At 41.5% G+C, this 20,596-nt stretch overlaps 1 protein-coding gene across 1 annotated transcript; it reads left to right on the forward strand.

Moving 5' to 3' along the window:
* Nucleotides 1-11,152: 11,152 nt before the first annotated feature.
* On the forward strand, nt 11,153-19,745 carry LOC139389658 (coxsackievirus and adenovirus receptor homolog). Its single transcript, XM_071136533.1, has 8 exons — nt 11,153-11,266; nt 12,128-12,219; nt 15,965-16,134; nt 16,383-16,584; nt 16,902-17,054; nt 17,187-17,309; nt 17,388-17,526; nt 17,643-19,745. Exons 2-8 carry the CDS (start codon nt 12,138-12,140, stop codon nt 17,890-17,892), a joined length of 1,119 nt encoding a protein of 372 aa, XP_070992634.1. The 5' UTR covers nt 11,153-11,266; nt 12,128-12,137; the 3' UTR covers nt 17,893-19,745.
* Nucleotides 19,746-20,596: the final 851 nt, after the last annotated feature.

The raw sequence follows: 20,596 nt of genomic DNA on the forward strand, positions 1-20,596 counted from the left end.
TCAAAGTTTAAAGCCAGCTCTATATAATATAGAATTTACACTGCAATATTCTTTATTTACATGGATGTAACATTTTATAAATAGTAGGGCACCTTACTCAACATTGTTCTATTCAAATGATTCTTAATTTGTAATTATGTAACATTTCAGTTACTTTTAGTTTGTTTTGTTGGGATTGCCATAATGGTACAAATCTAAAATCCATCCAGTAAATGTTCACACATTTGGAAGCCCTGTCAACCAAGCATGGAGGACTAGACTCAACAAAATGATGAATTGATTTACAAAACTGTAATTACTCTTGATGAAAATTGCCTTTATTCATTTTGTCGAACATTGTCACTGTATGTTGTTTACACATTGAAAGTAATTATACAGCACAACAGAATAGATTGAGAATACACAAAAGAGTTATTAAAGAAAATAAACATCCTCATTTTATAATCCTTAAGACACCCTGAAAAGCAAGTGACAGTTTTATACCGTTTCAAATATTTAATATTTAGTTTGGAATAAAATAGATTTCTGCATTCTCAATTACAATAACAAGAAGACTAAGGATACATATGAATTATTTAGTTTGTGTTGGAGCATAAACAGTTCTACGTTATGCAACATGAGCTGCATTCAATAACATAGAGCCACTTTCATATTCAGTTGTTGCCAGATGTCCCACATTAGTTGTCAGTGGTCAATGATAACCAGAACATTATAGCTAGAAATAGGAAACAAAATGCCTTTTGTAAATGAAAAGTAGAGGAATGTACTTATTACTGAGCCAACCATTTTACATGATTAATAAACCGTCCACTTTTCAACATACTCCCTTAAATCTGTGGTATTTTGTATCTTGGAAATGTGAGTTTAAAACAGTTGGAGAAAGTCATGTGAAGTTGTTTATCAGAAAGTGGCAGCCCTTACATTCTTCCGCTTCTCTTCTCCTAGCAGGACTTGGGAGACTACAATCTCCATGGACCCTCCCTCTCTGCCAAACTATAGTGCCTTTGGCAGACTAAGCATACCCTCTTGGATTATGGTATCCACCATCTCAGCTGAAATACTGTAGCTGGAGGGTGTGTGTGTGTGCGTGTGTGTGTGTGTGTGTGTGTGTGTGTGTGTGTGTGTGTGTGTGTGTGTGTGTGTGTGTGTGTGTGTGTGTGTGTGTGTGTGTGTGTGTGTGTGTGTGTGTGTGTGTGTGTGTGTGTGTGTGTGTGTGTGTGTGTGTGTGTTGTTTTTGTGTTTATTTTGATGTGTGTAGAAATAGAAGAAGAGAAAGCTAAATATTGGCAACTAATTTCAAGGCAGAGCTTTTTTTGTCAGAGGTCATCATGTCTTGTGAACATATTGCATACTGTATGCTTATGATGGGTGTTGATTTTTACAACCATGCGGTTGAAATACTGTTCTTACACAAAAAGTGATGGAACATAAAATGCATGAGCAATAGTAAGGTTCTTGCATTTTTGTTCACTGCCATCTTTTTAATAAATAAATATTGATGAAGTTGTGTGAGGTAAACATTTTTAGAGGGCAAATAGACTAGAGGTCTGTAAGATATAACCATCCTGAATAGATGCAGAACCAGGCCAGTGAAGTGAAAAACTATCCATAGAGGAGAATGGAGTGGTCCATATGGTATGTCTTTTAAGATTTGGGACATTAACTTATTCCAAATTACCACAACTTTCCAATTTCTGTCCTTCGTGACTTGTCTGGGGAGGATAAGGCTTGGCACATATTCTGGGTAAAGCTCAGAGTAATCTCATCTGATGAGATAAAAACAACTCAATCGATGTCCATGCAGTCCTTAAAACACAAAGGAAGCAATTTATTGGCAAAGGTAAACACTATTTGTATTTTAGCCCCTTATTCATTGTACCTTCTCCTATCTTGTTAAATTCTCCTGGCATAGGGGGGCCTCCCGGGTGGCGCAGTGGTTAAGGGCGCTGTACTGCAGCGCCAGCTGTGCAATCAGAGTCCTGGGTTCGCGCCCAGGCTCTGTCGTAACTGGCCGCGACCGGGAGGTCCGTGGGGCGACGCACAATTGGCCTAGCGTCGCCCGGGTTAGGGAGGGCTTGGTCGGTAGGGGTGTCCTTGTCTCATCGCGCACCAGCGACTCCTGTGGCGGGCTGGGCGCAGTGTACGCTAGCCAAGGTGGCCAGGTGCACGGTGTTTCCTCCGGCGCATTGGTGCGGCTGGCTTCCGGGTTGGATGTGCGCTGTGTTAAAGAAGCAGCGGCTTGGTTGGTTGTGTATCGGTTGGTTGTGTATCGGAGGACGCTCTTCCTTATCCTCAATCAGGAGAGGGAACAATAGACTTAAATGATTTAAAGAGAACACCTTAGAATGAAGGGGAGAACGTGTTAGGAGGAGCATCAATATCAGGTCTGATATTTTAGTGGTTGTGGAAGAGGAACGACTTAATTTCCCACTTCCCCCCTGCATTGTGGCAGGGAATGCCACTCTAAAGCTTATGATCAGTCCTCAAATCAGATCCAGTGACCTTTATGAAAAGACTTGAATAGGCACACATGATGACTGATACTGAAGTACACATACTTTGTGATTGTGAAAGCCAACTGGATATCAACATGATCAGGATTAGTGCGTCTAGAGCAGTGACTAGTAATCCACCATCTATAGAGGCTTATTGTTCCATGTTGTTTACTTCAGCATTCCTGTTCCTGTCATACTATGCTGTGTACAGCTGGTCCTGGGTTTAATATGCAATGCTCCCCTTTGCTGCAGCTGTCTGTGCCTCTGAGATAAAGAAGTCACGGAGAGGGAAAGGAGCCCTAAGCTTGTACTTGGCTGCTGATAATTGGTTTTATAATGTGGCCACATGGATACCACACAGTGTGGGGGCACAAAATGAGTCACCATGGCTGGAAAGGAGACAACTGTCATCATGCAGGAGAATTAGCTCCACAGGGAGAAGGTTGAGGTGAGAGTGATGATGATAGACAGCCTACAAGACAATGATGCTGCTTCTGTGTATATTATAGCCTAATTGTAGGTAAAAAGACTCCTGGGACTAGCGTATAATTAGGGCAGTAAAGTGGTCCCTTGATAATGCCAATTTGCATCTCACAGGAAAAGGAATATCTCGAAAACAAATCATCGCTGCCAGAGGTTACATTTAATTGAGAGGGTTTGAATACACAGATATGAGCAAGCCTGAGTGTGCAGAATTCTAGTCACGTAAGCCATTGAGGCAGTGATTGACTGCAGCCCCCTGGCAAGGAGCTCCCTCCTCGTCGCAGTGACGTCCCACCTTAAAAAGACAAATATATGTGCTTAACTGCCTCTCTGACATTGACACACCGTGACTCACTCTGCCATGCTATTTAGGTATGGCTGTTGGCAAGGCCCATGTTTCTGCAGCCTCCCCGGCTTCTCCAGTTTGGTAATTTGTTTGCTTCCCCTGTTAGGTTGTTTACTTGTAATTTCGACATCTGTCAAGGTGGCTTGTTTGCTACCATGCAGTGTCATTAGGGCCCCCCCCTGTAAAATGTACTAAGATAGATGGTGTTATCAGAGGCTTGGCTGGTGGACAAATTCACTTTGGCTGCTTTTCATCTGTTAGGCCTGTTAGGACAATTAACAAAGGATAGGATGTTCAGGCAGATGCTGTGAACAGGAGTCTCCATGCCATAGAAACACAGTGCAGGCAACAACACAGCAACACACACACACTCATGCACTATAATACTATCACCCATTTGCTGTATAGTGCTTCAGTTTTACAAGTATTGATAATAAGTAATTTAAGTCCTGTGTTGAACTGTTCCAGTGCTGTGCCCTCCCTCTATGCTCATTCTGTCCTGTCACATGCTGTTCAGCCCACAACAATCTGTTGTCCGAGAGCTATGTTACACCAGGGGGAAAGACTGGGGCAGTCAAACACCTGCTCTCATGAGAGTCAGAGTCATTAACATGCACACACACACACGCACCTACGCACACACACACACACACACACACACACACACACACACACACACACACACACACACACACACACACACACACACACACACACACACACACACACACACACACACACACACACAGACACACACACACAGACAAACTTTGATAAGGATTTGCTGACTGAACTCTTATTCCACTAAGTTGAGAGGAGAGTATGTGTGTGTGTGTGTGTGTGTGTGTGTGTGTGTGTGTGTGTGTGTGTGTGTGTGTGTGTGTGTGTGCGTGCGTGCATGCGTGCGTGTGTATGTGTGTGTGAGAGAGAGAGAGGGAGAGAATGTGATTTAAAGAGAGAGACACATGTAGTACATATAGAGAAAAAGAACTAGAGAGAGAGTTTACGGGGATGTGTACAATCCAATCTAAATTCTAGTCATGTTTGATGCAGCATCTGATAAGTTACTACATTTTTGTTGTTATTCATTCTAATTAATATGCACAGATATGACGGCATTGCTCTAGCAAGTACTTTGAGAATTCCTAATGGCCAATATCCTGTTCTGAAGCCAAAGTGTGATCAAGTAAATGCATTCCCTGTAGATCGATGCTGCATAATTTTACGTTATCCTCAGCCCTGACCAATTTAGTCCATTGGCTTATATCCCCCTCTCTCTACCTAATTCACCCATCATCAACCAGCATGGTAATCAATCAACCCTGTACCCAACATCATCAGAGCCACAAATCACATCAATCCATCTTTAAACAGTGAAGACAGCCACATGAGAGTCTTTTTTCTGCAATTTTTTAAACATCCAAGTGCAATTTGTGAGATTGGTGAGGAGTGGAGGCTGTTGCAGGCCAGTCTCTGAAAGCCATGCAACATTACATCACATAGGGACAGATGGAAATGTACTGGGGGGAGGGGCTGGTCCAACTCAAGGTGCCCCAACGTTAAAAATATTCTCACACGACCCTCCCCTTGTACTGTTTGCGTTTCCAACACCACAATAAATAGACTATGTCAAGCTCGACAAACAGAAAATACATCCCTCCCTACCTTGTACTCAGTTTTGAAGGCTTGGCTTGACAAGCTCCAAATGCCATTAAACTCTTTGGTGTTTTGTAACAGATGTCTCTTTCCATTCAACAATTGGCCGCTGCACAGTTTGGATTGATTTTATTTGTCAGCTAAAAAAATTCATACAGTATATACACAAATATTTTTTAAAGTGACTATGATTGTACAATAAAGTCAGCCACTACAGTTGAAGTCGAAAGTTTACATACACTTGGAGTCATTAAATCTCGTTTTTCAACCACTCCACAAATTTCTTGTTAACAAACTATAGTTTTGGCAAGTCGGTTTGGACATCTACTTTGTGCATGACACAAGTAATTTCTCCAACAACTGTTTACAGACAGACTATTTCACTTATAATTCAATGTATCACAATTCCAGTGGGTCAGAAGTATAAGTTGACTGTGCCTTTAAACAGCTTGGAAAATTCCAGAAGATTGTGTCATGGCTTTAGAAGCTTCTGATAGGCTAATTGACATGATTTGAGTCAATTGGAGGTGTATTTGTGGATGTATTTCAATGCCTACCTTCAAATTCAGTGCCTCTTTGCTTGACATCATGTGAAAAACAAAAGAAATCAGCCAAGACCTCAGAAAAAAAATTGTAGACCTCCGAAAATCTGGCTCATCCTTGGGAGCAATTTCCAAACGCCTGAAGGTACCACGTTCATCTGTACAAACAATAGTACGCAAGTATAAACACCATGGGACCACGCAGCCATCATACCACTCAGGAAGGAGAAACGTTCTGTCTCCTAGAGATGAATGTACTTTGGTGTGAAAAGTGCAAATCAATCCCAGAACAACAGCAAAGGACGTTGTGAAGATGCTGTAGGAAACAGGTACAAAAAGATCTATATCCACTGTAAAACAAGTCCTATATTGACATAACCTGAAAGACCGCTCAGCAAGGAAGAAGCCACTGCTCCAAAACCGCCATTAAAAAGCCAGACTACAGTTTGGAACACAGATTGTACTTTTGGGAGAAATGTCCTCTGGTCTGATGAAGCAAAAATAGAACTGTTTGGTCATAATGACCATCGTTATGTTTGGAGGAAAAAGGGGGAGGCTTGCAAGCCAAAGAACACCATCTCAACCGTGAAGCATGGGGGTGGCAGCATCATGCTGTGGGTGTGCTTTGCTGCCTCAGGGACTGGTGCACTTCACAAAATACATGGCATCCTTTGGATGGAAAATGATGTGGATATATTGAAGCAACATCTCAAGACATCAGTCAGGAAGTTGAAGCTTGGTTGCAAATGGGTCTTCCAAATGGACAATGACCCCAAGCATACTTCCAAAGTTGTGGCAAAATGTCTTAAGGACAACAAAGTCAAGGTATTGGAGTGGCCATCACAAAGCCCTGACCTCAATCCTATAGAACATTTGTGGGCAGAACTGAAAAAGTGTGTGCAAGCAAGGAGGCCTACAAACCTGACTCAGTTACACCAGCTCTGTCAGGAGGAATGGGCCAAAATTCACCAAACTTATTGTGGGAAGCTTGTGGAAGGCTACCCGAAAAGTTTGACCCAAGTTAAACAATTTAAAGGCAATATTAATTGAGTGTATGTAAAGTTCAGACCCACTGGGAATGTGATGAAAGAAATAAAAGCTGAAATAAATCAATCTCTATACTATTATTCTGACATTTCACATTCTTAAAATAAAGTGGCGATCCTAACTGACCTAAAACAGGGAATTTTTACTAGGATTAATTGTCAGGAATTGTGAAAAACTGAGTTTAAGTGTATTTGGCTAAGGTGTATGTAAACTTCCGACTTCAACTGTAATTTCCATTGTGGTCCCTATTTTGTAAAACATAAAATACAAAGAGAATTACATAGATACAGTCACATTACAGTGATAGACACAAAAACATTTTGTGATAGACACAAAAAAATGCAGCTGTCAGAGATTAACATACTAAATGTACCAGCACATTGCATGCAAAGGCCTATAGCCTTCGGTGTTCAATGTATTTGTGCCACCCATTAATGAGAAACCTATGTCAAGTATAGACCATATTGTGTGCAATACAGGTTATGGAAAAGAGCAGAAGCTCTGATCTATCCATGTAGACCCCAGTCCTACCTACCAACCTACCTACAGGTTATGGAAAAGAGCAGAAGCTCTGATCTATCCATTTAGACCCCAGTCCTACCTACCAACCTACCTACAGGTTACGGAAAAGAGCAGAAGCTCTGATATATCCATTTAGACCCCAGTCCTACCTACCAACCTACCTACAGGTTACGGAAAAGAGCAGAAGCTCTGATATATCCATTTAGACCCCAGTCCTACCTACCAACCTACCTACAGGTTACGGAAAAGAGCAGAAGCTCTGATATATCCATTTAGACCCCAGTCTTACCTACCAACCTACCTACAGGTTATGGAAAAGAGCAGAAGCTCTGATATATCCATTTAGACCCCAGTCCTACCTACCAACCTACCTACAGGTTACGGAAAAGAGCAGAAGCTCTGATATATCCATTTAGACCCCAGTCCTACCTACCAACCTACCTACAGGTTATGGAAAAGAGCAGAAGCTCTGATATATCCATTTAGGCCCCAGTCCTACCTACCAACCTACCTACAGGTTACGGAAAAGAGCAGAAGCTCTGATATATCCATTTAGACCCCAGTCCTACCTACCAACCTACCTACAGGTTATGGAAAAGAGCAGAAGCTCTGATATATCCATTTAGGCCCCAGTCCTACCTACCAACCTACCTACAGGTTACGGAAAAGAGCAGAAGCTCTGATATATCCATTTAGACCCCAGTCCTACCTACCAACCTACCTACAGGTTACGGAAAAGAGCAGAAGCTCTGATATATCCATTTAGACCCCAGTCCTACCTACCAACCTACCTACAGGTTACGGAAAAGAGCAGAAGCTCTGATCTATCCATTTAGACCCCAGTCCTACCTACCAACCTACCTACAGGTTACGGAAAAGAGCAGAAGCTCTGATATATCCATTTAGACCCCAGTCTTACCTACCAACCTACCTACAGGTTATGGAAAAGAGCAGAAGCTCTGATATATCCATTTAGACCCCAGTCCTACCTACCAACCTACCTACAGGTTACGGAAAAGAGCAGAAGCTCTGATATATCCATTTAGACCCCAGTCCTACCTACCAACCTACCTACAGGTTACGGAAAAGAGCAGAAGCTCTGATATATCCATTTAGGCCCCAGTCCTACCTACCAACCTACCTACAGGTTACGGAAAAGAGCAGAAGCTCTGATATATCCATTTAGACCCCAGTCCTACCTACCAACCTACCTACAGGTTATGGAAAAGAGCAGAAGCTCTGATATATCCATTTAGGCCCCAGTCCTACCTACCAACCTACCTACAGGTTACGGAAAGAGCAGAAGCTCTGATATATCCATTTAGACCCCAGTCCTACCTACCAACCTACCTACAGGTTACGGAAAAGAGCAGAAGCTCTGATATATCCATTTAGACCCCAGTCCTACCTACCAACCTACCTACAGGTTATGGAAAAGAGCAGAAGCTCTGATATATCCATTTAGACCCCAGTCCTACCTACCAACCTACCTACAGGTTACGGAAAAGAGCAGAAGCTCTGATATATCCATTTAGACCCCAGTCCTACCTACCAACCTACCTACAGGTTACGGAAAAGAGCAGAAGCTCTGATATATCCATTTAGACCCCAGTCCTACCTACCAACCTACCTACAGGTTATGGAGAATTTGCTCTTTTAGTATTTCTCCAGTAGGTTTCCTCAAGGAGAAAGTATTCTATGTCAAAGATAATAAAACAAAAACACTATAGTAAGTTATACAGCAATAAATCAAATGTACTTATGAAGCCCTTTTTACACCAGCAGATGTCACAAAGTGCGATATTTTATTTATTTAACCAGGTAGGCTAGTTGAGAACAAGTTCTCATTTACAACTGTCCAAGATAAAGCACAGCAGTTCGACACATGCAACAACACAGAGTTACACATGGAATAAACAAACATAGTCAATAATACAGTAGAAAAAAGAAAAATCTATATACAGTGAGTGCTAATGAGGTAAGATAAGGGAGGTAAGGCAATAAATAGGCCATGGTGGCGAAGAAATTACAGTATAGCAATTAGACACTGGAATGGTAGATGTGCAGAAGATTAAAAATATATATATACATAAAAAAAGAGATATTAGAAACCCAACCTAAAACCGCAAACATCAAGCAATGCAGATGTAGAAGCACGGTGGCTAGGAAACACTCCCTAGAAAGGCAGGAACCTAGGAAGAAACTTAAAGAGGAACCAGGCTCTGAGGGGTGGCCAGTTCTCTTCTGGCTGTGCCGGGTGGAGATTATAAGAGTACATGGCCATTTAAGGCCAGATTGTTCTTCAAGATGTTGAAAAGTTCATAGATGACCAGCAGGGTCATAATATTCAGTGCGAGACAGCTGGTGCAGTAGAGAGAGAGAGAGTAGAAAACAGCAGGTCTGGGACAAGGTAGCACCTCCGGTGAAGAAGTCAGGGTTCCCTAGCTGCAGGCAGACCAGTTGAAACTGGAGCAGCAGCACGACCAGGTGGACTGGGGTCAGCCAGGAGTCATCAGGTCAGATAGTCCTGAAGCATGATCCTAGGGCTCAGGTCCTCCGGGAGGGGAGGGAGAGAGAATTAGAGGGAGCATACTTAAATTCACACAGGACACCAGATAAGACAGGAGAATTACACCAGATATAATAGACTGACCCTAGCCCCCCGGCACATAGACTATTGCAGCATAGATACTGGAGACTGAGACGGGTGGGTTGGGGGACACTGTGGACCAGTCTGGCGATATCCCCGGACAGAGCCAACCAGGCAGGATACAACCCCACACACTTTGTCAAAGCACAGCCCCCACACAACTAGAGGGATATCAACAGACCACCAAGTTACTAGCCTGAGACAAGGCTGAGTATAGCCCACAAAGATCTCCTCCACCGCACGAGCCCGAAGGGGTGCTAAACCAGACAGGAAGATCACGTCTGTGACTCAACCCCCTCAAGTGACGCACCCTTACTAGGGACAACATGGAAGAGCAGTAGTAATGTCCGCAAAAACACTACAGTAAGTACTACAGTATACTACAGTCCGCAAAAACACTACAGTTTAACAACAGTATACTACTATCCAGAAAAAACACTACATTCATTTCTATAGTATATATTACAGTATACAGGTTATGTATATACTACAGTAAATACTAAACACTACAGTGAATACTACAGTGAAGTCCGCAAAAACACTACAGTGAATATTATAGTATACTATAGTATTTTTTCATGTGGCTTGCCCGACAACCTTCATTTACATACCTATTGAAATTAAAATGTAATTAACTATGGTACAGTATATTGAAATATTAAATATTTCCACAAATCTTGATCAGTCTGTAATTGTTGTAGCTTTGTGGTATTGTATGTTGAGGTTCTGTGAAAAGGCCTGGGGTGTATTCATTACAGAAACCATTAATCGTTTAATAACCAAACGGAAGTGTTTTTATTGGACAAATTCAGGTAAGTTCCACCCCATTTCACTCCGTTTGGTTCCGTTTAAGAAATGTTTTGCAACACAATCGATGCAATGAATAGACCCCTGTGGTTTCGTAGGAGTGCCAAGGAGGTGAGGCAACTATCAGTTTGGTAATCATTAATCTCGCCAAAGGCATACGCCACACACAGCAGCTTCCAGTATAAGAGCCAAAACATATATTTTTATTTTCATGCTCAATTTCCCAGCACAATATATTACTGAGAGAATTAAAACAAAAATTCTAGTCTAGTCATGCAATAATTATTAACAATACAAATGCATCTACATTTAAAGACATATTTTATCAGATCAGAAGCAGAGACAATATTTGAAGCCATGTTGTTGTTAGTGTTTTGCTTATTATAGCCAATATTTTCTAATCATAGAAAGTACAATGTTTAAATTATCCTAAGGCAATAGATGGACTGCATGCAATTAAAAAGGGTGTGAGACTGGTACTCATTACTCCGATTCTGTTGCAAAATGTTTCTTAAACAGAAGCAAATGGAACAAAACGGGGGAGGGACCTACCTGAATTGGTCCAATAGAAACTCTCATTGTATTTGCTGTTTGGCTAATTATTACACCTGTTTCAGAGTTTCAGGTGAAAGAGAAGGCAAGCAAAAGTTTTGTCCTGGTTCACTCTGTCAAGCCTCTTGGAAACTACATTATCTTTGGAATATTGCTGTGCAGAAAGGTAATTTGGATTCATTCATTATGTGATTGTTGAATTAAATACTGCTCAGGAATATTATGAATATGTGCTGATGTACTTGAGAGGTTAAAGTACAAATTCCTGACTCACTCAGCAACAGCCGTTAAATTGGAGAGGAGAACTTGTTGAAAATAGAGTAGGTAGGTATCGTTGAGATCAAAACAGGTTTATATATTTTAATTCTGTGCAGGGTTGTCTATCCCTTGGAAAGTGTGAGTGTATATTGTTAAGGGAAAACAAGTGTCCCATTATCAGTCATTTCAGTGCATGATAAACACTTATCTCCCTCACTAACTTTAAGCACCAACTGTCAGAGCAGCTCACCGATTACTGCACCTGTACATAGCCCAAACAACTACCTCTTTCCCTACTGTATTTATTTTATTTATTTATTTTGCTCCTTTGCACCCCATTTTTATTTCTACTTTACACATTCTTCCACTGCAAATCTACCATTCCAGTGTTTTACTTGCTATATTGTATTTACTTTGCCACCATGGGCTTTTTTTTGCCTTTACCTCCCTTATCTCACCCCATTTGCTCACATCGTATATAGACTTGTTTATACTGTATTATTGACTGTATGTTTGTTTTACTCCATGTGTAACTGTGTCGTTGTATGTGTCGAACAGCTTTGTTTTATCTTGGCCAGGTCGCAATTGTAAATGAGAACTTGTTCTCAACTTGCCTACCTGGTTAAATGAAGGTGAAAAAAATAAATAAAGACTACCTGTTTGCTGAGTAATGCTTCCTAGAAACTAGATTAAAATCACAATGAGGAAGTACACATTCAAATGACTCAGGTAGTCATTGTAATCATATTTCTCTTGATGTGCCATACAGGTTTACCAACATGGTCACTCTGGGAAAGTGCCTTACATGCTCAAGACTACAGTTAGCTGTGATGTTTGTGGTAACAGTTTATCTGAATACAGGTGAGTAATGCAATGTTTCCTAACCTAGTCGCCCTATGACATCCACTATTTTGGGCCCTTCTAAGCCCACTCTGCACCAGACAAAGTCCACTTTTAAACTGATTCATTTCTAGGTCCATTTCCATTTATCTTTGTCAGGGGATATAAAATGTGCCTGTGTGACAGTCAATGACATTGACTATATGCACATCCTTACACAAGGTTTATGTCACCTGATGGAGCCGGGTGGAGCCCAGACAGTGTCCCAGGTCAGGGAATTACAATGTCCGCTTCTGTTCACCCATTAGCTGGTGTCTGTCCTACATGTTCGATATATCACATTATACTTATACAAACTGCGTAACTGATGTCCAACAATTGGGGATATTCACTAGGAATCAAACAGAACCAAATGGAAGCAAATGAAACTGGCAGGGACCTACCTGAATTTGTCTAATAGAAACACATTTTCTACAGTTTGGAATAATGATTACACCCCTGTTGTGGAAGTGAAACTACAGTACCCTCCAAGTTGTCATACCCCTTGACTTATTCCACATTTTGTTGTGTTAGAGCCTGAATTTATTAAATATATTTGTTTTCTCACCTATCTACACACAATACCCCATAATGGCAAAGTGAAAACCTGTTTTTAGAAATGTTTGCACATTTTATGAAATGTAGGTATTCACACTCCTGAGTCAAGCACCTTTGGCAGAGATTAGAAGCACCTTTGGCAGAGATTACAGCTGTGAGTCTTAATAGGTACTTCTTTAAGAGCTTTCCACAACTGGATTGTGCAACATTTCCCCATTTTATTCTTTCAAAATGTTCAAGCTGTCAAATTGGTTGTTGATCATTGCTAGATAACCATTTTCAGGTCTTGCCATAGATTTTCAAGTAGATTTAAGTCAAAACTGAAACTCGGCCACTCAGGAACATTCACCGTCTTCTTGGTAAGCATCTCCGTGTTTTATTGGATTTGCCCCAAACATAACTTTTTGTCCTGAATACAAAGTGTTATTTGCTTTTCCACATTTTTTGCAGTATTACTTTAGAGCCTTGTTGCAAAAAGAATGCATGTTCAGAATAAAAATATTTCAGTACAGGCTTCCTTCTTTTCACTCTGTCAATTAGGTTAATATTAGTATTGTGTAGTAACTACAATGTTGTTGATCCATCCTCAGTTTTCTCCTATCACAGCTGTTTTGAAGTCACCACTGGCCTCATGCCCATTTCTCCTTCTCCCAAATCCAGTCAGCTGATGTTCTGAAAGAGCTGCAAAATCTGGACCCCTACAAATCAGCCGGACTAGACAATCTGGACCCTTACTTTCTAAAATTATCTGCCGAAATTGTTGCAACCCCGATTACTAGCCTGTTCAACCTCTTCTCAGTGTCGTCTGAGATTCCCGAAGATTGGAAAGCAGCTGCGGTCATCCCCCTCTTCAAAGGGGGGACACTTTTGACCCAAACTGCTACAGACCTATATCTATGCTACCCTGCCTTTCTAAGGTCTTTGAAAGCCAAGTCAACAAACAGATTACTGACCATTTTGAATCCCACCATACCTTCTCCGCTATGCAATCTGGTTTCAGAGCTGGTCATGGGTGCACCTCAGCCACGCTCAAGGTCCTAAACAATATCTTAACCACCATCTATAAGAAACAATACTGTGCAGCCATATTCATTGACCTGGCCAAGGCTTTCGATTCTGTCAATCACCACATCCCCATCGGCAGACTCGAAAGCCTTGGTTTCTCAAATGATTGCCTCACCTGGTTCACCAACTACTTCTCTGATAGAGTTCAGTGTGTCAAATCGGAGTGCCTGTTATCCAGGCCTCTGGCAGTCTCTATGGGGGTGCCACAGGGTTCAATTCTTGGACCAACTCTCTTCTCTGTATACATCAATGATGTCTCTGATCCACCTCTACGCAGACGACACCATTCTGAATACTTCTTGCCCTTCTTTGGACTGTGTTAACAACCCTCTTGCTCTTAAATACAAGTAAACCTAAATGCATGCTCTTCAACCAATCGCTGCCTGCACCTGCCCGCCCGTCCAACATCACTACTCTGGACGGCTCTGACTTAGAATATGTGGACAACTACAAATACCTAGGTGTATGGTTAGATTGTAAACTCTCCTCCCAGACCCACATCAAACATCTCCAATCCAAAGTTAAATCTAGAATTGGCTTCCTATTTCGCAACAAAGCATCCTTCACTTATGCTGCCAAACATACCCTTGTAAAACTGAGCATCCTACCGATCCTTGACTTTGGCAATGTCATTTACAAAATAGCCTCCAATACCCTACTCAATTAATTGGATGCAGTCTATCAGTGCCATCAGTTTTGTCCCCAAAGCCCCATATACTACCCATCACTGCGACCTGTATGCTCTCGTTGGCTGGCCCTCGCTTCATACTCGTCGCCAAACCCACTGGCTCCAGGTCATCTACAAGACCCTGCTAGGTAAAGTCCCCTCTTATCTCAGCTCGCTGGTCACCATAACAGCACCCACCTGGAGCACGCGCTCCAGCAGTTATATCTCTCTGGTCACCCCCAAAACCAATTCTTCCTTTGGCCGCCTCTCCTTCCAGTTCTCTGCTGCCAATGACTGGAACGAACTACAAAAATCTCTGAAACTGGAAACACATCTCCCTCACTAGCTTTAAGCAGCTCACAGATTACTGCACCTGTACATAGCCCATCTACTGTATAATTTAGCCCAAACAACTACCTCTGCCTCTAATTTATTTATTTAGCTCCTTTGCACCCCATTATTTCTCTCTACTTCGCACTTTCTTCCACTGCAAATCTACCATTCCAGTGTTTTACTTGCAATATTCTATTTACTTCGACACCATGGCCTTTTTTTGCCTTTACCTCCCTTATCTCACCTCATTTGCTCACATTGTATATAGACTTATTTTTCTACTGTATTATTGACTGTTTTACTCCATGTGTAACTGTTGTGTCGAACTGCTTTGCTTTATCTTGGCCAGGTCGCAATTGTAAATGAGGACTTGTTCTCAAATTGCCTACCTGGTTAAATAAAGGTGAAATAAAATAGTGAAATCCAATTGGTTTCCTTCCTCACCGGCAACTGAGTAAGGAAGGACACCTGTATCTTTGTAGTGACTGCGTGCATTGATACACAATCCAAAGTGTAATTAATAACTTCACCATGCTGGGATATTCAATGTCTGCTTTTTTACATTTTTACCCATCTACCAATAGATGCCCTTCTTTGCGAGGCATTGGAAAATCTCCCTGGTCTTTGTGGTTGAATCCGTGTTTGAAATTCACTGCTTGACTGAGGGACCTTACAGATTATTGTATGTGTGGGGTATAGAGATGAGGTAGTCCTTCAAAAATCATGTTAAACACTTATTGCACATAGTGAGTCCATGCAACTTATGTGACTATTATTGTACTCCTGAACTTATTTAGGCTTGCCATAACAGGGTTGAATACTTACTAACTCAAGACATTTGTTTTTTATTAATTTGTATTAAAAAAATCTGAAAAACATAATTACACTTTGACATTATGGTGTATTTATTGTGTGTTGGCCAGTGACAAACATTTAGATGTTGTAATCCATTTTAAATTCAGGCTGTAACTGAAGGCACTGTACAGTATGCTGAATTAGTCACAGGATGTTGTTAACACAATGCTGTTAATGCAGGAACTTGTCACTTTAGTCTGAAACTAGTCTAAGTTTCAATCTTGAATGTGTGTTTCTCTAAACCCTAAGATATCACAGTGGCTATGCAGATAACATCCACAGGGTCTCAGACCATTCAAAGAGCCCAGGGGGAGACAGTCATGCTGGGGTGCACATACACCCCTGCCCCCTCTGACACAGGAGATCTGGACATTGAGTGGTTGAGTGTCCATCCAGACATGACCCAGAAAGACCAGCTGGTGAGACTACAGAGCAGGAGACAGAGGCGGGTCTTGTTATGGATAATTTAAGGGGAGGGTTTGGAGATGCAACATGGGTCGTAAAACGAATGTGTTAGTCTTAACATCCACTCATATCTTTGGCAGACTAGTCTTGGAGATGTTGTTTAGCTACAGGCGATCTTATCCTCATTGTTGCAGTAGAAAAACCTGTTAACATTTGTTCTCAAGACTTGTTGCTTTGTCATTGATGCAAATCTCTCTCTCAGGTCATATCTTATACAGGAGGGCAAAAATTGCATTACGGGGACCCCAGCTTGTCTAAGAGGATGGACTTCACAGGAGACCCCGCGTTGGGAGACGCATCTGTCTCCATCTCTGCAGTGAAAGCCTCAGACACAGCCACCTACCAGTGCAAAGTCAAGAAGGCGCCGGGTGTCGACATGCGAAAAGTCACTCTGGTGGTGATGGGTGAGGAAGGCCGCCCCTCCCAGACTGGTTTCTGTTTGACCAGTTTCATCATTCCACTGTCCTCTGTTTTTAAATCTGCTTTATCACTGAAAAGGAATTTGAACACCCTGGTGCTCCTTTTGTTCTTATCAATATACTCATTTTCTTGGAAATGCACTTAGAAGGAATCAACACATTTACACAATGGCCCATTTTGTCATTGGTCGCAGAGTTAAGTAAAACAAAGGAAATGGTATTCACTTGTACTGTATACTTACTCTACACACTCTTTATTAAGTTGTTTTCCTGAGACAGTTTAACCTCTTCTCTTACACCAGTCCCTCCATCAGTGCCTAAGTGTTGGGTTGAAGGCGTTGAAGAGAAGGGAGCTGATGTCTCCCTGCGATGCAAGTTATCCGTGGGATCCACCCCCCTTAACTATGTCTGGATCAGAGAGAGTGGAGGGGCCATCCCGCCTACAGCAACACAAAGTAGGAAACAGGAACTAAAGTCTCTAGATAAGACATGGGTCTACACATAACCATAGGTCTACTGTGCATGTTGATATACTGAGGTGAGGTGTGGTTTGTAGCTAGCAGTGATTGTCTTTGTGTTCCATTTAGACTCTCAGACTGGAGAGTTGATGATAAGAAATCACTCAGAGAGCTACATGGGAAATTATCTGTGTGTGGTGTCGAATCCTGTGGGCAAAGAGCAGTGTAAATACACCCTGCACGCATACAACCGTAAGTTTTAATTGGGAGAAAGTGAGGAACGGTGCCTGTGTGTGAACCTGTCTCTGAATATCATGACTTCCTTTTTAGCTCCCAACAAAGCAGGGATCATTGCAGCTGCTGTGATTGGTGCACTGCTACTGTTGCTCCTCCTCCTGCTCCTCATATGGCTTCTGATCTGCTGCTGCCACAAACGTCACTACGAGAAGGAGGTTGCCCATGAAATAAGGTATGAAATATGACATTCCATACCTTCCAAGAATTACATGCAGCAGACAAACTGTAAAATGTGTTTAACTCCTACCGTTCTGTGCCACTCTTCCATGGCCTGGCCCTGCCCAACAGGGAGGATGCCCCAGCCCCAGAGAGCCGACCTGCCAGCAGGAACTCCAGCTTCCGCTCGGTCCTAGGCTTCCGCTCCCCCCCTGGGGCAGTCTATAGCTCAGTGACAAAAGGTCAGCCTAAGAGGACAGAGTCAGACAATAGGAGCTTCTACACCAACAGTAGCATAGGCATGCCTGCCCCCAGCAAGCAGAAAGCCCCTCATTTGCCACCTGTGCTGAAATATGACAGCAGTAATGGTTACCCTGTGTAACAATGTTTTGGGTTGGGGTAAGGATAAGCATGAAACCTCATAATTTTTAATTAAATTTTGTAATTCTTGGAAGGCCAACCTTCAGTATAAACAGCTATATCACATGCAGACCCGGCATTACAGGATATGTATAATCTCATTCCCATGCTACTTCCACCCTGTACTTTGTGCAATAGCCTAAAAACTCTTGGTGCAATAGTGCAACGGTTAATGTTTTAGTCACGTGAAGCTCAATTGAGGATTTTGCCAATGAGAATGAACGAGATGATATTTAAAGTGTATGTCAGATGAAGTGGTGTAAAAATACTTGAAAGTACTACTTAAGTTGTTTTTTGGGATATCTGTACGTCACTATTTATATTTGACTACATTCCTAAAGAAAATAATGTACTTCTTACTCCATACATATTCTGACACCCAAAAAGTACTTGTTACATTTTGAATGCTTAGCAGGACATAAATTGTCTAATTCACACTTATCAAGAGAACGTCCCAGGTCATCCCTACTGCCTCTGATCTGGCGGACTCACTAAGCACATGCTTCATTGGTAAATGATATCGTAGCGTTGGAGCGTCTCCCTGGCTATCCGTTAAAAAAAGTTTGCTTAATATAAGAATTTAAAAAATAATTTATACTTTTACTTTTGATGCTTAAGTATATTTTGGCAATTACATTTACTTTTGATACTTAAGCAAATATTTTTAGACTCAAGTAGCATTTTACTGGGTGACTTTTACTTGAGTCATTTTCTATTAAGGTATCTTTACTTTGGGTACTTTTTCCACCACTGGTCAGATGTATGTTTTTTATTCTATGCATGACTTATTTTGTCTAACAGACAAGTAACCAAAATGTTTCATCTTTTCTATGAGTTTTCAATGAAAATATATATTTTTTAATCAAGCACTTGATTCTGAATCAGTTGTATCCTGTACATTTATGTGTCACCAATCGAAAAAGCTAATGACCCCACCCTCAATACACCAGGCCAATGATTGTTAATACGGAATGACATTGTGTGCCAGTCAGATATGTGATTTAAGATATTGATTTTGATATAAAACTTAACGACTGATTTCATACTGACTAGCCTCAGAAGGCAGACAGTTCAAAGAATAAAAGCTTGAAGAAACTCTATGATCAAAGGATTTTTTTCAATCTTAGCACGGTGGAATGTCTACAATGATTGATTTGGATGCAAGGATCACTGGGTTTTTGCCTTTTTTTTGGTTTCCATCATAGTATGATATTGATCTGTCTAGACTCCTCATTCCAGATTCAAACCTGCCACAAATAATTAGGCATGCTTTCGTTGTGGTCTTGCCAAGCAGAATGCTTTAAGAGTCAACACCCAGAGCACCAACCCTGTACAGTGTTGAATAAACACAGAACATGAAGGTGAGCCAAACGCAGGTTGCCCCCTTTATCACATGTAAATCGACCCTGTGGAACGGATGTGTAGATCTGTGGCCATAGGAAGGATATTTGCATGGGAACTTGACCCTGAGGTTTTGTTCAGTATCTGTGGTTTTGTCAACATGTCATTCTGCAATACATCTGGTTCAGTAATTCCACCGGATATACACAGAGCGAATTGGCCAGTGTTACCTAGTGTTGATTCAGGAGTTAAATTAACACGGTGTAAAATAACCCCAGTGTTGTGTGATTGTGTCAGTTTTACTTTGTGGATAGTAAAACATTCCCATCAAAACCATGGCCATCGTTATCAGATTTCCCAGCATGCTCTACGGCAAAACATTTTTTAGGATTGTTTTTCATATCTGTGCTTTTGCATGTACATTGTGTAGCGTAAGACTAATCCATCAAATATAAATAAAAAAAATCTAAACTATTCCAGTCCAATGTTCCTAACCCTGACAGTCATTCTGAATGCATGTTGCAGGTGAATAAAAAATTCCAAATGTTGGATTCCCTAACTCAGGCTGTCTTCCAATAGGAATTACACATCACATTGCAAGCCAGCATAATGACTTGTAGGCCTGATGTGGCCTGTAAACCAGGAGGTTCCTAACACCACTGTTATAAGGGAAAACTTGGCCATCAAAGGTCTTATGATATTTTTAATGTATTGTCCTAACAAGTTTAATTTGAATGATAATATTCACCTCCAGTAGGAACATGAACAAATTCAACAACCATGTCTCTGTCACTAACAAATACAGGCATGGGTGGTAACTCAACAATGAATTTGAAAAGGCAAGGAACACTGGCAAATGTATATTGGAGGTGGGGTCATGGCTTTCAATTGTTTTTGGCCATCTGTGAGTGGACGTTTTGCAGCCTACCAGATTGTGGTCTATGGTTATATTAATTAGAGAACGTGTCAGAATATAGGGATCAATGAGAGAAAGTCTCTGTTTCAGCACCAACTGGTAAATTTAAAAATACTCTGATCTTGTAGATTATTTAGGAAATTGTTAGTTAGGAAAGTATTTCTGAATCATAAAAAAAAGGTTGGAGAGCCTTTACGCACAAAATATATTGATGACTCAAAAATAGTGGTTTACTAGCCAAGGTGGCCAGGTGCATGGTGTTTCCTCCGGCGCATTGGTGCGGCTGGCTTCCGGGTTGGACGTGTGCTGTGTTAAAGAAGCAGCGGCTTGGTTGGTTGTGTATCGGAGGACGCATGACTTTCAACCTTCGTCTCTCCCGAGCCCGTACGGGAGTTGTAGCGATGAGACA

The sequence above is a fragment of the Oncorhynchus clarkii genome, chromosome 30 (genome assembly GCF_045791955.1).
Source record: "Oncorhynchus clarkii lewisi isolate Uvic-CL-2024 chromosome 30, UVic_Ocla_1.0, whole genome shotgun sequence".
Taxonomy (NCBI): Eukaryota; Metazoa; Chordata; class Actinopteri; order Salmoniformes; family Salmonidae; genus Oncorhynchus; species Oncorhynchus clarkii.